The 21,176-nt window shown below is 41.3% G+C and overlaps 2 protein-coding genes, 1 non-coding gene and 1 pseudogene across 3 annotated transcripts; 1 reads left to right on the top strand and 3 right to left on the bottom strand.

The window, feature by feature from the left end:
* Positions 1-420: 420 nt before the first annotated feature.
* TRNAA-UGC (transfer RNA alanine (anticodon UGC)) lies at positions 421-493 on the top strand. The gene has a single exon. It is a non-coding gene; the product is annotated as a tRNA-Ala (tRNA).
* A 165-nt stretch (positions 494-658) lies between these two features.
* On the bottom strand, positions 659-6,129 carry LOC105047133 (pentatricopeptide repeat-containing protein At1g77360, mitochondrial-like; annotated as a pseudogene).
* A 64-nt stretch (positions 6,130-6,193) lies between these two features.
* Positions 6,194-12,727, bottom strand: LOC105047050 (beta-glucuronosyltransferase GlcAT14A). The gene is made up of 4 exons (XM_010925835.4): positions 12,000-12,727; positions 7,352-7,427; positions 7,138-7,253; positions 6,194-7,044 (listed from the first exon to the last, which is right to left on the bottom strand). The coding sequence occupies exons 1-4, from the start codon at positions 12,496-12,498 to the stop codon at positions 6,530-6,532; spliced, it is 1,206 nt and encodes a 401-aa protein (XP_010924137.2). The 5' UTR covers positions 12,499-12,727; the 3' UTR covers positions 6,194-6,529.
* A 1,455-nt stretch (positions 12,728-14,182) lies between these two features.
* On the bottom strand, positions 14,183-19,558 carry LOC105047051 (protein FAR1-RELATED SEQUENCE 5). The gene is given in 7 exon segments (XM_010925837.4): positions 14,183-14,714; positions 15,281-15,344; positions 15,445-15,645; positions 15,740-15,894; positions 15,979-16,968; positions 16,971-18,308; positions 19,352-19,558. Coding segments are annotated over 6 exon segments (2,865 nt in total). The 5' UTR covers positions 18,307-18,308; positions 19,352-19,558; the 3' UTR covers positions 14,183-14,595.
* Positions 19,559-21,176: the final 1,618 nt, after the last annotated feature.

Here is a 21,176-nt window from a genome sequence, read left to right as displayed (position 1 = left end):
TCCTTGTCCTCCTCTCTCTCTCTCTCTCTCTCTCTCTCGTGAGGGAGGAAGTACTGATTGGCTGTTAGTGTCCTTTGACAAGTACTTTTATTGTTCCTGATCTCTTGCACTAGGTATACCTCAGAGGCATGTGAAATATCATGGTCTTCCCTCTTATTCGCTGTCCATATACGATGATAAGAGCTGAACTTGATTTGGTAGTTTATTGTGCTTCATGGCCATATCAAACAACAAATATTGTTTGGTGGGTGAGACTGCAGGTCTAATTGCTCCCTCGTTGGATCCTTGTTTGTTATGCCAGGTATGATTTTTGTTTTGCTAGTATCAACACGTAGTATCGCCCTCCCGTAGCATGTAGTGCAAGTTGACAGAATTTGGTTTGAAAGAATTTAATAATTCAGAATTTGCCCATAGCAAACCGGGGATGTAGCTCAAATGGTAGAGCGCTCGCTTTGCATGCGAGAGGTACAGGGTTCGATCCCCTGCATCTCCATTTTATTTATTGAATATTTTTCACTTTTTTCTTAATAAAAATATTAACTCTGGATATCTCTTTCCGTACTTTATTATTTCTTTTTGTCTGTTGCTTTCCTTGTGCTCAACCTGATGCTTGCCTTGCACTCAACCAAAATGCATCAGGGGTTTTGCTTGCCTTGCACTCAACAAAATGCATCAAGGGTTTTACGCGGAAAAAGAAACGCATCAAGGATCTATCACCCATTGTCATCAACTTCGAGTGCGGATCCCAGACTGAAAATTGAAATTTTACCAACACGAAGTAAGAAATTTACAAGTGATTAAACTGGGTCGCAACCAGTTTAGCGGTTGCCGCTACAAGCAGTAGAGGGATGGCAGTCCCACATTGAATCACGCCGAATTGGAGACTGGGAAGAGAACAGAAGCAATCAGACACAGGAAGAATACATCAGGGTTTACAGCTTAAAAGGCAGCATGGACATTTTAACGGAGAGGCCAACGAATTTTATCCTCAGATGAAGAACGAGAATATCTTGTCCCAGTCACCAAATAATTGGAGTTTCTTTGTCTTTGTTGTAAAAGAATGGGCTACTTGGAAATTAGACTTCTAAAGACGGACTAATGCATCAAATTCCTAATTAGAAAAAATGAGCTCGATTCTGCTATCCTATGGCACTGCGAGGAGTTCCTGACTACCAACTTAATTCCTTTTCCAACATTTTCCAGCTTTGAGGACCAACTTTAGACCTTACACTCAAGAATCCCACATCTCTTCATTTCCAAAAGCATCCTCAAATCGAATGACCCAACGGTAAGAACCTACTGCAGCATTACAAGTGCGTATTTCAGGGGATAATTACTAGCTTTAGATAGCACGAAGTACTTCAAAGCTTCGTCCAATCCTCCCTCGGAACCCAAGCCATTGATCAAAGTACAGTAGATGTGAGGACTTGGCTTGCAATTATTCTTCGCCTCCATCTCATGGAAGATATGTATGGCCTCATCACATCTTCTGGACCTGCAGAAAGAATTGATAAGCATCTGTAGGTCACAACATCTTTTTAAGTCCTGTTCCCGCCCCCAACATTCCAAAAGAATGGTGCAGGTCTTCTGGTCAGGGTTGAAAATTCCCCTCCTCTTCATGTCATCAAAGATCTCCCGGGCATTTCTAACATGCTTATGTTTGCTCATGGAATCAATCAGCCAGTTATGGTCCGATAATTCCCGGCTCAATCCAAACATAGCCATCTTCTCAGAAGTTTCAAAAAAAGGCTTCTATGATCTTCCTTGCTCTGACATACCTCCGAGTGATCAGTGCAAAGGTTTTTTTTGTTTAAAAGACCCCTCTGCTTGATAGACTCACCATGCTCCAGATTAATCTAAACTGTTCGATCTTGCCTAGTGAGCTCTCAGTGGTAAACTTGAAACCTTGCTGCCTTTTTGCCCCAGCAAAAGAATGCAAGTGCCAGCATCCCTGCATTGCTTAGCTTCTTAACACACGGATTCTCTAAACTGATACTCCAGCTCTCTCTAGAGAAGATGGGATGCTAGAATTGGACTGGTTGGAGAGTATCCTACAAATCTTCTGAGTATCTTCGAAGATTTGCCTGCTATCTGAAGTCGTAGCTTCCTCAGCGGACGCAGGCTGAACAAAAAATTGGGTTTTTGACAGACTGTAAATGGATTTCTGAAAACCAATCCAAAAGCTCAATCCACGACATTTAAATTGACTGTCCTTGTCATCATCATAGTGAATAGCACAGTCAAAGGTAGTGTTTCTCCGCGAAGCTACTGCATCATCTATGAGGCCAAGCAATACATACAGGTGGGGGTCAAGTTGCGCCAACTCCTTGATAACGTGCTTTGGAGATCAACTCCACCGTTGGAGGATGTTGGGTGGATATCTAGTCAGGATATTATTTTTCAAAATTTTTTCGATACCGTACGATATAATAAAAAAAAAAGAAATAAAATAGAAAACAATCAATTACGTAGATCGGTCAAAAAAGATTCACCTTCACGGAGCATGTAAATTTTACTGTGAGAAAAAGAAATATTATAAGAGAAGATCTCATCCTCAACCCTCATACACCCAATTTCTCTCTCATATAAAGTTTTCCTTCACAAAAGCTCTCTCTCTGAACCTCTAAAGCAACCGCTGTCCAGGAGCCTCACTACTCCTTCTCTTCTCAGCACCGTGTGCTCTCTCTCTCCGTAGGTTCGGTTGTTCCACAGCTGCGTGACACCAGACCTTTCTCGAATCAACGTCGCACCACCAGGATTCTGTTTCACGCATCAGGCCCTTTGAAAGGCCTTAAATCTGACTTAGATGGTGATTAGAACTCCTCATCAAGCCCAAACAACTCCACAAACCATTGGATCATGATCGAAAACAACCCACAGCCTCCGATCGCGCGTTGGTCCACAGAACAATGCCGTGGACCATGAGAAACGCATGGGAAATGCCCACGCGGTCCACAGACCTCCCTGTGCATTGCCCGATCCATCGTGGACCGGGCTGCGAGCTCCCAGCGGCGCACCTAGGCCTGGGCAGGCCCACACGCGCTAGCGCGCCTGGGCCTGGGCCCGGCACTGCGCGCTGGGCGCGAACCAGCACCCGGGCCCCATGCAGCCGTGCCTGGGCCGCACCCCACCGTGCGTGGCCATGCCGCCGCCGGTCCTCCACCGCTCTGTCGTCGGTCCTCCGTCGCTCCGAATTCTGTATCAACTTCTCTCGTGCATATCTCCTCCGTCTGAGCTCCGTTTTAGATGATTTTGATCTCGTTGGACTCTATTTTTCTTCGCGGATCTCACTATAGGCTCAATATGGATCGAATCTCGAGGTATCAAATTCTAACAATCTCTACTTCGACTCGATATTCAACCTCCTCCTAACTCTGAGAGCTTCTAAATCTCCTCGCCTCCATGTCCTGAGGCAATAGCCTGCTAATCATGGATGGGCAAACATGGGAGTCAAGCCAGTTCACTCGATCCCATCTCCATTGTATGCTGTGCTCTTCCTGACATGAGACCTGCTCGGGGTATCATCCTGCGGCAATAGGAATCTCACCTTGCAACGTTGCTTCTTATCCTCTCGAATCTCCTGTCTCGTGTCCGATCCACCTCTACCTGAAGTTCCATCTCGCTCTAAGCTCTACCTGGCTCCTGAAGCTCCATCTTACACTGGACTTCCCAGCAGGTAATAATGTCCTCTCCTCCCCTTTTTCTCCTTCAGAATAATCCTATCGCCATGTAGCACTTTTAGGATTCCTCCGCCAGCTACCGTCTTGTAGCCTCTCGAATCTATTCTACTCAGTGAGATAGGATTCCATCTGAAATTGGATATGTATCAGACCTCCTCCAATCTTCTCACTGCACCATCATGTGTCCTCCAGCTGACCATCCCAATGCCTCTGATCGCACAGCATGATCTATCCGACAGATAAACAGTGCCCTCACTGTTCTTCAAGAAGTCAAACTGCTCCTCTCTACAACATACATGATAAGTACATGCAGAATCTAAAATCCACTGTTGAGAAGAAGTAGATACCTCATCAGATATTTTCAGGACATCTCCCTCTGAATCGCTATTGGCCGTCGTTATAGTAGCCATCGTTCAATCCTTGAGTTGAAAGCAATCTCTGGTTAGATACCCCAACTCGTCACACCGGTAATACCTAGTCTTCCTCAAATCCCTCCTGAACTTGGACCGTCCTCATCGCGATCTTCTGTCGCTCCGTTTACCACCTTCTGCTCCTCCAAAAACTAGCAAAACTGAGCTACCACCACTGAGCTCAAAACTGGGTTCTCTCTCCTGAGAATCTCATTCTGGAGTATCGCCACAGTGACCTCGTCCATCTTGATGGTGCTCTTCCCCACTAGAAGAGCAGTTATCAAAGACTCTACGAAGGGGGAAGCGACGCTAGAAAGACCAACGTCCTGATCTTCTCCTCAATATTCTCGCCAATGCTGAGGAGGTTAATGAGGATCTTCTGAAAGTGGCTAAGATGCTCCTACACGCTCTGTTCCTCAGCCATCCGCAGCTAGTAGAACTGCCTCCAGAAGAAGAGAGTGTTGGTGAGAGATTTCGCCATGTACAACTCCTCGAGCTTCAACACTGTCGGAAAAATCTAGCTAAGCATATGGATCACCACCTCATCCACTAGGTACATGCGGATGGTACTCACCTCCTGCATCTGTAGCCGTTTCCAATCCTGCACCTCCATGGTGGTCGGCTTCTCCTCGCATAAGAGAGCATCGATTAACCCTTGTTGGATGAGCACGTTCTTCATCTTTGCCTGCTACAAAGAGAAATTGCTATTTCCATCAAACTTTTTGATCTCTATCTTGATTGATCATGTCTTCTCTATCTTTAGTCTTGCTCACCACCACTGTAATCTGCGTTCTTGTACCGCCTCACTCTGGTACCACTTGTTGGGTGGATGTCTGGTCAGGACACTACCTCCCAGGATTTTTTTGACACCGCGCGATACGGCAGGAAGAAAGAAGAAATAAAACAAAAAACAATCAATTATGTGGATCAGCCAAGAAGGATTCGCCTCCGCGGGACATGCAAACTTCACTATGAGAAAAATAAATATTACAAGAAGAGATCTCACCCTCAATCCTCGTACACCCAATTTTTTCCTCACAGAAAATTTTTCCTCACAAAAGCTCTCTCTCTAGGAAGACTCCCTTGAACCCCTGAAGCGACCGCTGTCCGCTGTCCAGGAGCCTCGCTGCTCTTTCTCTTCTCATCGCTACATGCTCTCTCTCTCTCCGTGGGTTCGATTTTTCCACAACCGCATGACATTAGGCCTTTATCAGATCAATGCCGCACCACCAGACTTCTGTTTCACGCATCAAGCCCTTTTAAAGGCCTTAAACCTGACTTAGATGGTAATTAGAACTCCTAATTAAACCCAAACAACTTCCCGAACTGTTGGATCATGATCGAAATCAACCTACGCCCTCCGATCGCACATCGATCCACGAAACAATGCCGTGAACCACGAGAAATACGTGAAAAATGCCCACACGATCCATGGACCTCCCTGTGCACCGCTCGATCCATTGTGGATCGGGCTGCGGGCTCCCAGCGGCGCGCCTGAGCCTGAGCCTGGGCCGGCCCGCGCACGCTGGGCTGCACCCTGCGTGCCCGGGCCCCGTGCAGCCATGTCTAGGCCGCGCCCCACCGCACGGCCGCCGCTTCGCTGACGCGCCACCCTTCATCGCTCCGAATGTTGTGTCGATTTTTTTCATGCATATCTTCTCCGTCTGAGCTCCGTTTGAGGTGATCTTGATCTCGTTGAACTCTATTTTTCGTCGCACACCTCGCTGTGGACTCAATGTGGGCCGAATCTCAAAACATCAAATCCTAACAAAAAATTCACTGTACATATCCTAGATACCCATGGGGGAAACCAGCTCGTTCAAAGGCATATTGAATGGGTAGCAATTGGCAGGAAACTCCCATGCATCAGAACATGTGGTGCTTCCATCCCTTTGAGTATAAGCCAGAAAGAAGACATTCAGTTAAACATTGGACTCTTTATATGCAGTCTGATCATAAACTGATTCTGATTTAAGGAAATAAAGGAACCTGCACATACTATAATTTCACATGACTGTCTGAAGAACATCAGAATCCATCTTGCCCTGGACAAGATTTTGTTCTGCAACTATGCAATGAAAAATTTCAAACAGACCAGACCAATGCCAAACAAAATGCTCGGATAAGATACATTCACCACAAATGAAGAGTCTTTGCATTATCTGCTCCAAGGACTTATGGCTTCTGTAAGATGACAGCCAAGAACAGGTCAAGTAATCTACTTGGAGAACTCTGAAGCTACACCAGCCTCAGATTCTCAAAAGAATTACATATCCACTTTGCCTCTGTATGAATTGCTAGAACAGTTACAAGAAACCCCACAAAATAATGGATGGAAAAATAAGTGCTGAAGGTAGCACTAGCAGAAGAAAGATGCTGCCAATGATGCCATCGTGATGCTCTATTCAATCTTGCCATGCATCTAGGATTTCAGAATCCTTACTTACATGAGTTCAACTGTGACTTACACTCATCCAGAAGCTTCTTCATCAACTCCGCAAACTTCTTTGCCCGCAGACCAGGTTTCACAATGTTGACATTACTCCATTTAGAGCATGGATCCATCCATGAACTCCCCTTGGCGGAGCACCAGGCCCCAGGGACAGCTTGATGGTGCCAACGACCGAGTATCTTCTCATCAATCTTATCAAGCACAGGGTCGTCCTTTTGGAACTGCCTGGCAAAAGGCAATTCACTCTCTGAGATCTCCTCAAAATTAGTCATGTTGAGAAAGTGAGGCTGCATCCCTGGAGGATTGTCCCACAGCATAAACCTCAGGTCATTGTTCACCGTTGTGTTTTTGAAATCAGGGGAGTTGCATACAACTGAATGAAAATAGCCTTCTTGGGATAACACTACATTCGTAAAATACATAAGCAGGGTTCGTGGCAGATTTTCCCAACCCAAAACACAATACTCCATAAAGGATCGGCTAAGAATGACCCATGGGGAACCTGTTGAAGTCGAGTATGATAAATGACAAGTTCAGACTCAAGCTGAAGCAATTTAAAATTAATCAAATATGGTGGTGAGTGGAGAAAACATGCCTGTGAAGAATCTGAAAGCATCTGGGGTCGACCGCCCTTCTGAAGCAGAAAAAATTTTGGTCCTCCTTGCCAAGTAGATTCCTGAATCTACTACAATGGGCTGGACCCTGTGATTCCTGCAACATTGTAAGTTTGGGGATTTAGATCAGAAAGGAATGATATAAATTTAATTTTAACTGTAGTACCAAAATGAAATTGAATAAGATGCACCTACTCTTTCCATCCAAGATCACTGGTGTGCTCTATGAAGTTTAGATCCCTTGGAGCGGAAGAGAAGACATGGATTAAGTCTGCAACAAAGAGGAGACAAACAGCATCTTTTCTTAGGACAGCGTCCAATTATAGACTTAGATCGTAGAGAAGACATGCAGGGATCATCTCTAGAACGAATGATGATAAACTGAGAATTCAAACTATTAATTGGTATTTCTAGGTTAAAGTTAATGGGGGCATGAAGATGGTACCAGAAAAAGTTATTTCTGCTGCCATTAACTGTAGAAACCACATAAACTTCTCATAAAACTAGCCTTACTGACTGATGTTACCTTTTATAGCTCCCAACATCATTCATCTCTTATGTAAATTTAAAGAAATTGGTGTTCTACATAAGCATTTACGCATATATTATTCTGTGTATCATGCATAGCGCTTGTGAGAGGTGTAATCCTTTTATTGGTCACCATCTTTCTTCTCGACTCATGATATTCAATAACAGTCCCCTTGTACATTCGGCTCATTAAGGTGCACTGAAGCTGTTGATGATTTAGCTGCACCATTTATGTTGCATATCCAAGACCATGCAAGCATATTACGAGTTGATCTGACAAAAAAGGTGAAATCAAGCACATGCTAACACCCTAAGATCACATTGACACTCTGATGTTCATGGATGGTTGCAACAATCCAGCAATTCATTCTTCTCAGGTGCCACATGTAAAAATCTGACTTTAACCAGATCATCATGCTATCTCAACTTTCCATAATATGCAACTTCGTTTGAAGGGCCATCTTCCACCATACTTCCAATTCAATGCTCTATTTTGCAATTCTAAACCAAACCATAAGTATGCAAGAAATTCAAGGAGGCCTCAGAATCCACATGGAAGCAAAAGATAGAGGGGACCAAGTAAAAAGCTTCCCACCTCATTCAGAATCAGATTAAATAATTAATGACGGACCATCAGGGAATTACAAAAAGAGACAAAATGGCTAGGAGGTTGGGTGAGATGGTAGTGATGAACACAGAGAAGATATTTTCAAAGAATTCAGTTTTCCTTCCAATAACAAAATCATGAATAAAAATAGGGTAATTTCATATTAAACTGTACAAAAAGATCACAAAATGACTTCAGATGTTTAACCAATTCTCAACTATATGGAGAGGCTGGCCAGGTTAGTTTGACTACCTTCCCAGCAAAACCAGACTTCCACATAGCATGCTAGCAAGATCAGAATTTACTGTTATACAAAGGTCAAAAGTAAATTTTACTAAAACTAAAATAGAAATCATTCAATCCCATAAACTTGGTGCCTCTCAAGAAGTATTCAGGAGCGGGGGGGGGGGTTGGGATTACAAAAAGGCAGACATGAGATCTGCAACACCAGAGATAATAATGTCGACATAAAACTTCCAAGCCAAAACTTGATGCTCTATATGAACAGCTTAGAACATATCACAAATCTTAAGGTTGCATTTGGTAGCTGGCAATCCATCCAGATTGCTGGCAATTTAATATGGTAATCTGGATTACTGTGTTTAGTATGCTTTTTGGATGATAATTCAGATTGCCTTGAGGAAGGGTGGCTGTCTAGATTACCACTTCCTCGACAATATTGCAATAAAACTTTTGGACAAAATTATCCCTCAAAAAAATCATACAAAATCTATTGCCCAACCCTTTCCGCGTGCGCCCCTGACCCGTGGCTCCTCCATCTCCCTTTACATGCCCACGGCTCCTCCGCCCTTGTCCCCCACCATCCCCCGTGGCTCTTCCACGCCCATCCCTACCACCCATATGGCTCCACACAAGCCCACCCCCTCCCCACCCTCTCAATACCCATGATTCCCCACATCCCTTGGCCTACTACTTCTCCGCGCCATTACCACATTCACATCACTCCCTTTATTTCGCACTAGGGAAAAAGAAGAGCACTAGGGCAAAATTATTGAGGATATTTTAGGAATTTGATTTCACATTATCGATAATCTGATTGTCATACCAAACATGTCAATGAAAATTTTCAGTAATTTTACTGCAATATTATCTGTGTGTACCAAACACAGTAATCAACATTACTGACAATCTATCCTGAAGACAATCCACATTACCTTCCAAGATTGCCTGGCGATGCACCAAACGCAACCTAACAGTCACTACTATCAACCCCAAAGAAACCACATCTAATTCATCTAGTACTAGAAAAATAATCACTTACTAGATGAAGTAGCCCATAGTATATAAAACATCCAGAAAATTTTCTTATATAAATAAATGAAAGGAATTGACAAGAATGTAAAAGCTTTGAACTTACAACATGTTGCAGCTGCTCATACTAGAAGCATCATCTTCCTTCAAATTCTTTTTTTGTTCTTTCAACAGTTCAGGATATGCATCAGGTGCATGAATAAAGTTGCCCTGCCTGTTGAGTGTGGGGTAGAATTAGGATGTTTTTGTTTCCACTTAAGTGCACCTCTCTTAATTTGAGTTCTAGCAACTCAAGTTTTGTGCAGTTTATTGTTTTGGTATAATAAACTTGAGTTCAACTAATTCTATTATTTGTTTCTGAAGTAGGTGTGCAAAAAAAGAGTATTGAGCATTAAAGTAAAGCATCGGTAATAATTATCAGTTAAATTATCGTACAGGGGGAACGGGTCAGAGGAGATTAAAGCAACATTGATTATCAACTCACCATGTAGAGAACTTGATGTTGGAGTCACCCAGGCTGAAGTCAAGTTTGACATTTTTGCTGAACTGCAAACTGGATATCCCTACTTTGGGGTCACTTACATCGAAAAAAAGCCCTGAACTGCACAATTTCAGATGAATTGCAGTTCAGACCCCTTAATGACTGAAACAAGCGCACTTAAAATTGTTTTCTGCATAATCCAATATGACTAGGGCGAGAATGACCTTCTCCTATATAACAAGGATGGTTTGATCCCTCAAACAAAATCAACCTTTGATGCATAACCATAATCAACCTCGAAGGATATGTATCCTTTTTGAGGAAAATATGGTAGCTTCTTACAGGGTCCTGGTATGGCTTGTGCCCTTGATGAACCTAGAAGAATGTCTGGGGATCACTTGTCAAGAGAAAAGTATAAGTAAGAGTATGTTTTTATCAAATTATTGAAGAAAGCTTATCAGCTATCCTCATGTAACATTGGGACGGAGTTCACCATGAAATTTACTAAAAGCCTATAAATAGGATGGATATGCTTATAATTCTACTGAAAGAGGACTGTCCTGTGATCTGAGCTAGAAGTATGTCTAACTTTTATAAACTCATAAGAAAAGAAAATTATCAGCCTATTGGCATCCTCATCTAGCTTTTCAGATGAACTTCAAGTGACTCTGCTTTTCATGGTTCCGTGGATAGGAAGCCAATTCTAACTCGTCAAAAAAGCCACCCAAGCATGTTTTGAGGATATCCACAGTTCACTGAACTCCTCATGTAATGACAAGGGGTCAAAGCTTTCAAATTTAAGATGTGGGTCTCAATGATAGAAAATTAATCAGATAATAATGCATTAGCAAGGCGAGTGTTCTATTTGACAAGTTAATAAACTGAAGAAAGGAGCACTATAGCAAGGCTAGTTCTGGTCTTAAGTAGTTATTACAAGATACCAACAAAACCAACTTTAACAAGGAGGTTGACCTTCTTCTTTATGAACTATAAAGGAGGTTAAGAGAAGCAAAGAAAGACAAGTTTTAGGAATAACATATAGAATTATGATGATTTCATTGGGAGGTGTAGGATGATGGTCGTACAAGGATGCAGAGATAAGTATTTGATGGCAAGAGTTTGCGGATTACGATTCAAGGATAAGGAGGGTGTAATATAGTAATAGATCAAAGTAGAAGTTCATAAAAAGATTTACCATGCATTGCACTTTGTGCTAGTAGGGGAAACTTGTATAGATAATATCAATCAAACTACAGTATACACCTGAGTAACAGCTTGGTTGCTTTTCTATGAGAACAGTCTGCAATTCCCAGGAAACACAGCATAGGCACATGACAATCTATAAAGTTCAATCTATTGAACAGTGGAAGCAATAATATTGATCTTAAACATACATTTGAAGAGATAAATCATGAAATATCTTTGTTTCTCATATCCAATCAATGTAACTGGCTAATTGCATCATGTAATACTGATCAGTCCAATCATGGCATCACAAATTTAGATTCCTCAAGGGATATCATAAAACATGGAGATTACTAGGAAGATCCATCAGATGATTTAAATGAGGATGGATGTGTTCAAGATGAATACTCAAATGTCAATGGAAGTTACACATCTTCGTCACTGCATCAACCTGGTTTTTGTGATTATCATTTGGTCCAAATCATCAAAAATTAACAGATCAGTTGTATGCGTTTTCTGCATTCAAGTGTAATAAATGACAGCAAAAAGCCATCTCTTCTAAACTCAGAAAAATCATCTCTCCTCAGCCACTCTCCACCACTCGAACTTAATCACTTCCAGCAAATTTTATTATTTAAAGAATGCAGACACCAATTTTCATTAGAAATCATCTTTTTCTCAGATAACTTCCAACAAAATTCGCTTCTTTCCCTCCTTTAAACAACACCCAATAGAAGCTACCAACATTCTTCTCAATCAAGATCACTTACCGTCCTGTGTCATCAAAGGATAATCCGTGGCGCTGAGTGTCACGAACCAATCCCAGCCCCCATCCAGCTTCAGCAGCACCGAGGCGGCATGAAGGGTGGCCGCGATCTCCGATGATCCCGTGTAGGACATCGCGTCGGGCTTCCCGAGCACATCCACATTCCCGAACGCCCGTATCGCCGGGATCGCCAGCCGGGCCTTCACAGCGAGCTCAGTCCGCTCCGATCCGGAGGCATCAGTAGAAAGATGGAGCAAGTACCGGTTCCTGGGGTGGTAGACGGCAAGCAGCAAACGGAGGACCCGGTCGCAGTCACCGCGACCCCCGGATATGTAGTAGGCGAAGGACGGCGGGTGGCCGGCGCCGCAGCGGACGTAGGTGAGGGCGGGGGGACGGGAGAAGAGGACGGAAGAGGCGGTGAGGCCGATGATGGCGTAGAAGAAAACGAGGAGGGAGACGAAGGCCGCAGCGCACAAGGGGAAGATCCATCGCTCGGCCGCCATGAGATCCTCCCGGCATGGAATGCGATTAGGGCTAGGACGAACTCTGGAGCGAGGGTTTGAGCGCACTGAGACGGCCGGAGAACCGGGCTACGGCTACGGTTCTCCAAGATCTCGTGACGGTCATTCCAGGGTTTGGGCTTCAATGATTTTTAAAAGCTTCCGGCGCCGTCGCGTTCTTCCTCGGCGTCGGCCGGGGGGTGTGGGGGTGGGTATCAGTGTCGGACGTGGGTGCCGGTTTAATTTATATTTTCTAATTGTTAATCTAAGCGATCGATTATTTTAATTTTCTCCAAACGGTGACGTGTCGTGCGTCAGGGTGAGATGTGAGGTTTGCTCGCCGGCAGCGCGTAGTGTATCCCATGTGAACGGCTTCTAGAAATATTTTATACGAGCTGTTCCGGATGTTGCCAGGTGTAGGAACCTTTAGATCAGGTCCGTCCGTTTCCGCCTTCCGGTGAAGGCTAAGCCGGATATGTCGGGATTTTTTAGCTCGAGGTTCGCATGAAGGAAAATTTGTGGGAGATTCCCCGTACGGTAGGTGGTACAGATTTGGTGCTCACGTCATGGATTAGGTGGATGATATCACGATAATTAATCAAACTGGGTCGTCCGATTTATATAGGTAATGCAAGCTGACCATGTAGAGGTGTGATCTGGAGATCAAGTAATAAGAGCCATCTGATTCAATATATATCAATTAATTACATAGGGGGGTTTTCAATACCAATTATAACCGTCATGTGTAAGACTTGATCAAGTGTATCTTTAGCACGAACCGAGGTTATTAGATACAAGTTTTTCCCGTCTATAATGCAACTGGTTTTATTCAATATGAAAGTCAATTGAGTTGTGTTTTTATTTTTTAGATTACAGGTGCATCCGAATTTAAATCTCTTTTAGATGTATCAGGAGCTTATGTGTCCCTCTCTCCTTGTTGCAGCAGATTTTCCTGTTAGCACTTCAATAGTAGAGGTATACCTAGATAAAACATGTTGCCCTAAAGATTTAAAAATGTAGGTCTTGTCTCATGCTGCAATTGAGATTCAAAAATATCATGAGTTAACCGGACTTAACATTGTTGAATTTAAGAGCAAGAGTAAAAACTATTGACTCTTATCAAGACCGTTTGGTTTGGTTGGAAACAATCGCATTCCTATTACGATTTTAAAAAGGAACATAATACTTCAACGTTCCTCTATTCTTCTCTAATATTCAAATTCTATGCCTATTTCGATCACGAACCAATCATATTAGAATTCTGATTCTGATTTCAGTTACAAACTAAATGTATCCAAAATTTTTTTACTTGCATGGTAAATGTTGCCGATATAATGTACCTTAACATAAAAATCAATAGTAAATAACGACTGTAAATAATGCAGTGGACCGGACAGTCTCCTGCGGTAGATCACATGGAGCTGTTCTCCGGGATTCTCTTAACCCTCCGGCCAACCACACGGAAAGAGAAAAAAAGTTGTGCTGATAAAACCCATTTATGGATTTGTTTATCTGTTTATTTATCTATCTTGAGAATGCTGTCTGAAAGAACACATGAGCGGGTCTGACAGACCGCACATGTCCACGGATAGAGGGTCAGATATACAAAATATACAGAGAGGTAAAAGAAACCACAAGGAGTCAAAGTCCCTATCACAAAATGGACCACTCAAACAACTCCACAAACTCCACAACAAAATCACAACTCTTAAACAGCCTAAAATAACAACCAGAAAGCCTTTTTAAATTACAAATTGACAGCAGAATAAGCATCTGAAAGGCACAACCAAGAGGCCTCCTCAAAGTACCTAGGACTTCAAGAGAGCAGCCCCAACTCCAATTCAAACACCCAAAAAAGCCTTCACCACATGGGGAACCTGATAATAGAAAACAGCTCATTTCAACAACTATTATGGAACCACACATGAACTTCCCAAAGAACATACATGCGACATCACCAGGTGCTTTGAATCGAGCACCAACTAAACTCATAAACTTCTTAAAGAACATTGCACTTGAACCACATCTGGGAACCTCAGCTGAAGACACGTTCTGCAGCAACTTCCAGGTGAAGAGGAATCAAACATCAGCAACTTTGAGTCAATCCCCTGCAGCAACATATATTGGAAACACCATGATCAAGTCGTCTGTTGATTTCTTTCCAGCCTCTCCACTTTCAGACCCTGCATGGCTAGCCTGCCCTATTTTCTCTGTGAATCCTACTCAATGAAAAGATCATATTAGTAAAAACTGTTCTCCATCTGTATCAGTTGTTCAGAATTTCCATTGACAGCTTTTCAATATTAAAAATGGAGAAACCCAGTCATGGTCTCTTTCAGCTGAATACAGAATTTCCAGCATCAACATACCTAATGATGCAATATAAGTTGGTCGGCATTTATAGAACATTTTGCATTCTATATGCAACTAAACACAACTTTTATCTGCTTCATTAACAAAGCAACTATCATTACTTTAGACAGATATTTTGTCTATTGACAGAAATGGTTAAGACATTGGAAAATAAGCAACACAAAAAGAAAGCCTTAGAATAGAAAATGCTCTGCAACAGATTATATAGCCGTGGCATTTCTGTGAATGGTGCTCCCCCAAAAGAAGAACAATCAACATGCAGTTCCTTGAATAAGCAATTCAGATCCAAGCAGAATCATTGGACATGTTTTGTGAATGTAGTCCCAGTCAGTTACCTGACAGTTAATGGTTCATTGTTAGCTCATCTACGAAGAATTGGGGTCGATATAAATAAATAATGTTGTTTTTCTACCTTTGTTGATGTCAAGGTTAAGCTTGCGGGGCAATGGCTGATGTTGATTTGGAACAGCAGAATGCTGCACAAAAGATAGGAGGAGACTTTTAACCAAAACAAAAAGTCAATATTCTATTTGTCTATAAGAAACACAATATTCTATTTGTCTACAAGTCTCATACCACTGGTTGATGCTGGGACATGGAAACATTTGGAACACCACGAGGTTGAACCATCCAACTAACAAAATTGTTGGGTTGTCCCTGCATGATCGGCATAGGACCAACAGAACCCCTAGCAGTGCACCATGCTATATTAGGATTAGTTACTCCTTGGGATGGCATTGTATGGTCAAATATACCTTGTGAGGATGTAAATGATTCCTGTAATAGATTAAGGATAATACATAATTAGTGCATTAGAAAGCTTTTCAACATGATTCACTATGACCATTTAGTCCAAGTCAGTGGACAAAACCTGAGCAGGCATGACCACCTCTTGAGTAAAAGATGTGCATCCTGAGGGTTGCAGTGCCATTGGATTACAGTATGATGTGGCACCATCCCGAGGACAAGAAGGAACATTTGAGGACTCACTAACCATTGCTGGACCCAGCACATCACCAGCTTGTCCTGTTTTTCCAATGAAAATAGAGATGCATGAAAAAGAAATTATGGAAAAAATAACTTGGTAATTTTTTGATTCATGGAACATACTTGTCTTCCCCTTATTCTGTGATGGCTGGTTCTGGATGTCCATGTCAACTGAACTGGAAGTGGGTTGAGTTATCTTTTTCCGTTTCTGCTCCAGTTCTCCCTTGAGGCGACGTTTACGGCCCCGTGTTTTCTTGCTTCCTTCTAATGCATTCTGCTGCATATCATCAATGACAGTTACATCTTCGTCATCCGTTTGTCTAGTCAGTGGAGCAATATGTAACACATTTTCAACTTCCAACATCAGCTTATGAAGTTCATTTTCAAATATCTGCAAGGCATCCTCAGAAAATGCACTTTTTACTGCAATAGTAATTGCTTTTTGGCAAACCCGAGTATATTGCAATGTCAAAGTTTCTTGACCATCACTATCAGCAACTGATCGCTGTCTATAAGACAAGACCTCAACATTTGCATATTTTGTCCACCTCTTAAGTATATACCGAGATGGGAGGCTAAGAATGTTCCTAAAGAGAAGAACCTTTAATGCATGCATGCACAAGATGCCAGTAGTCTCAAACTTTCTACAGCTACAAGTGACCATGAAATTGCATGAGTTATATTCAACGAACCCATAACCATGATTTTCAGGAAAAGAAACTTTGTAAACTTCTACTGTTCCATCAAAATCAACTTGTTCGCAAAGATAAGAAAGCTGACTCTTGATCTCATCTTCAAATTCATTATATACCACCCTTGTATATGATTCTGCTGCTTCATTCAACATAGGCATATCAACCAGCAAAACCGGTTTAGTTTGCCTTGATTTGTAATCTTCATAGAGTTCCTTCTCACGAAACCGAATCAATGACCTTTGATGCTGCTCTAAAAATTTGGAAAGCGGTAACTTCCTGTTGAAATGCTTTTTGAAGTGATTCTTCATGCTCTCACTCCATTTCATTGTTGACATGGAAGCACAAAATGAATTTTTATGGTAAACCAAAGCCCATTTCTCTCGCACTGCATACAAATCTTCTAACCATGCATTTCCTGCAGGTCATACTTATTAACCAAATCAAGCCATCGAGTATGAAAATCCTCTTCAGAGCCACCTTCATATATGCAATTTCTGAAATCCTTCTGAAAGGTGGGCTCACCGCTATGTACATGGGAAATATGTATTGCTGAATTTTGCAATATATGCCACAAACAAAGACGGTGACATGCCTCAGGTAATGTGAAACTTATTGCCCTCAACAATGCAGGACAATGATCTGTAAATATCGTCTTTGGTTGTCGTCCAGACATTGCTACCATAAAGGTTTTAAATAACCACACAAATGATTCTGTTGTTTCATCCAATAACAAAGCAGCACCAAATACCACAATTTGCTTATGATGGTTTATGCCAATGAATGGTGCAAATGGTATCTCACTCTTGTTTGTCTGATAAGTTGTGTCAAATAACACCACATCACCGAAATAGGAGTAATCAAGTATTGAGCGTGCATCTGCCCAAAAGAAGTTGGTCACTTGTTCTCTATCATCAAGTTGTATTGCATAAAAAAAGGAAGGATCCTCTAACTGCTTGGCTTTCAAAAATTCTAAAAGAACCTGTGCATCTCCCTTGTCAAGTTCTCTCATCCTGTTGGTGTGCAGATAGCTGCTTTGATCCTTCAAGAGAAACCCAACAGTTTCAGCATCACGAGACTCTTCCACCGGAAATTCCAAAGCTCGAGCAGGTTTTTCTGCAACATTACCCATTTCTACAGCATTTTGCATTCCATCACGCTGAGCCAACAATGACCTCCTATGAGATCTTAACAAATGTGCTTTATGTGGGCGTACGAGGGGATGGTTGTGTTCATAGATCATTTTACTCACAACCCATGCATTATCACGACTCACTTTATACTCAATACGAGCCATGCAATTTGTTCTCACAGCTTCACGTGGTTTCTTTGTCATATATGCACAATGCTTCTGACGAGAGCCTTCATTGCTGCACAAGAAAACTCTATTCCGTATGGTTCCATCTTTTCTCCGACCAAGATGTCCCTTCCGGACACTAAAACCCTTTCTATGAGCATATTTATTATAAAATAGATAAGCTTGATCTTCTGAATGAAACACCATACCGACTTCTGGCTCCAACCGCAAGTTCCCATAGGCCTTTGATTTATCAACATTATTGATATCTTTTACAACTAATGCAAAAGAACCAGCATCACCTTCCTTTGAAGCTTGGGATACCTTTGGCACAACATTCTCTCCAGAAGGAGGCCCCTTTGACATGTTATGTATCTCAGCAACATCTTCTTCTTTATCACTTAAAGAATCTTCAAAAATTTCTACCGATTCATTATCTGAAGAAGAACCAGGTGAGCCCATTTCTAAGATGAAAATGAAAAAGTTAGCTACTACCTGAAATGCGCACTTGTTAATAGCAAAAAAAAAAAAAAAAGGGTGCAAATTAACTATTAAATCTGTAGCAAGCAAATGAAGTGATCCAAGCAGTCAAAGAAAGAAGGTTGAGTTAGCACTTAAGCAACCAAGTTTTTGCTTTGGGTATTTCTTAGTCATATACGGTGATGATGCATGACTCTACCAGTTTAAGATGAATTGATCGATCAGAGACTCCATCCCAAACATAAATCACCACAACTTATCGAGATGAAATCATCAATTAAATGAACAACAGAATAGACACTCCAACAATTACATTACTTCGTTCAGATAATGCAGAAGCAAATGGAAGCTCCTGATTTCAACTTTTAATAAAACGATTGCATCACATTTCGAAATCCAGTTGCTTCTAAGAAAACTAACTCAACTCTTTCATATTATTTTGGTGCTTTCTTTTAGTTGTAGCCACAAGATATTTGAAGAAAAAGCATTCAAATCCCATCTTTGCAAACTAAACAAAAGAATTGATAGAAAATTTCAGGTCAGCGTTCTCCCCAACTCCATATGTATAATTGAAATCTTTAAAAAGTTCTGAAAGTTACAAATCACCCTGTATAATAAGTTTACTTGCAAACAGTATAAGAAAAACAGAACAGCTAACACTGTCTATAGCCAACAAGAAGTTAAAAAGTGGATGATCCAAAGCTATAATGAGATAACTACTCAAAAAATTACAAAAGCATCCAAAAAGATGCTGAAATAAAAAAATAAAAATAAAAAAACCTACTTAAAAATCCATGAAAAAAGGTGGCTTTTCGAAATGGGGTCTAAGAATCCAGAACTCCCCCGCACGCACTCATCTCCCAAAGCAACAACCCCAGAAAAAGGAAAAAAAATCGAATATCTCAGAGAAAAATCGCAAAAGTGATGCTAATCTTCGATGTAAGGATGAACCAAGCTTCAAACAAAACCCTAAAGTGAAGAAAATGACCCAAAAAAATACCAAAAAAATTAGGGAAAAAAACGATACCCGGATCGAAATGGAGAGGAGAAGAGAGAGGGAATGAACTTTTTGGATCTCCTATGGTTCTTGATCTCCAGCGGATTGATGGAGAGTGGATTAGGGCTACGTTTGGGCAGGTTCCGACCACCAGAGACTGGGAGGCGGAAGAACGGAGCGAACTCCTACGCGAGAGTCCGTATAGAATTCGCGTGAGGGCACTCACATCCGGTCAAGTTCCTATCCGAGCTTACGCGCAAATAGATACATGCGATCTCCTAGATCTGCCGTTCATCGTGCCTAGAAAATATCTCAGCCGCTAATTTGTGTTTCGTCACTTTTAACCGGCAGTTCGAGTTGCTGCGAAATGGAGATGCCAATGACTCGATGAGCGATTTTTGTTATCTACGTAGAAGTAGATTCCTCGTTCGATTAATCCATGTTTGATATTTCTCACCCTGAAACAAATTAATAATAAAATATTTATATTAAGTCTCAACCTTAGCCAGCTATGGAGCAGCTGACCATCAGGAACGCATCTCATATGCCATACATTCTATACTGCCTCTTTTTTTGAAACTTGCCTCCAAAGGGTTTCTTTTCCCGTTACCATATATTCTTTTTGGCTTAATTTTTTGGAATATTGCTGCTGCTCAGCATGTTGGCCAGGGGCACTGGGTACTGAGTTTTTGGCCTTCTTCGCCTAAAAAATAAAAGCATCTCATAGTTTGAGTGTCCCTTTAGAATGTTTTTTTTTTCCCAGCAAAGTCTATCCTAACTGAGGATTTTTTTTTTAATCAATTTATATTTTCATATTCCCCCGCTCATTCCCGACCAAGAGTGATTAAAGCTGCAAACGAGAGGATTGATCCAAATCTACCCCAATCCGGCCCAACCCGATCCCCATTTAAAAGACCCATGGAGTCGGTTCGGATTCAAAACTTGGATCAGTTTCCTTTTTTGGGTGGATCAGAATTTTTTGAATTTAAACTCGATCCGATCTGTGGAGATTTTTAGATTAATTAGGATCTTTATCCGATCCAATCCGATCCGGACCCAAATATAGGATCCAAATCCAATTAGAGTGACTATCCAAATAGGAGTTTAGGTTTGAACCAAAATTTTTCAAACCCTTCGATCTTCTCCATCTGATTTTCAAATTAAAAATTTTAAAATTAAAAATTTTTAAATTCTTTGATTCTTTTATTCTAACTGTTGTAACATCTATAACAATTCGAGGAGAAAAGATTGGATGAATTTCTGATAATTTAAATGACGACATCTCGATTACTTCTTCTGGCTTCTTGCTGGATTCAGTTTTTTAAACCTTCTGGTTTACGTTTAATATACCATGAGATACAAAAGTAAGAGGCTTCTTAAATTCCAATTCTTTTGTTGATTTAAAAAATTTCAGAGTATGCTCTAATATGCACAAATATTGTGTCATCCACAGTATATGCAATTTCATTTTTAATCATGTACAAGTATTTCTCTTGTATTATGTTTTAAATTGGAACAATTATATCACTATATAAAATTTATATTTTTTTTTTCTTTTTATGTGGACTTCTGGAATCTTGACTCTTCTCAAAAATCACTCATTTTCCTCTACCATCCAATGCAATTAATTATTAGAAATTACAATTGGAGGATTGGAGGAAAAAAAAGAAAAGAGGTCTTTTTAGTTGTCATCCAACATTAGTATTCACTGATGATAGATTTTAAATAAATAAAATCCGTGACCCAATCCGATCCAAACTGGATTCAAACCAAATCCGCATTTCATGGATTGGAGTCGGGTTATATATGAATCCGACCCGATCCGAATGATCCAATAGGTCAATAAATTCGGCCA

The sequence above is a fragment of the Elaeis guineensis genome, chromosome 6, assembly GCF_000442705.2.
Source record: "Elaeis guineensis isolate ETL-2024a chromosome 6, EG11, whole genome shotgun sequence".
NCBI lineage: Eukaryota > Viridiplantae > Streptophyta > Magnoliopsida > Arecales > Arecaceae > Elaeis > Elaeis guineensis.
Note: the sequence above shows the minus strand (reverse complement) of the source record. Positions and strands in the feature narration are given on the sequence as shown.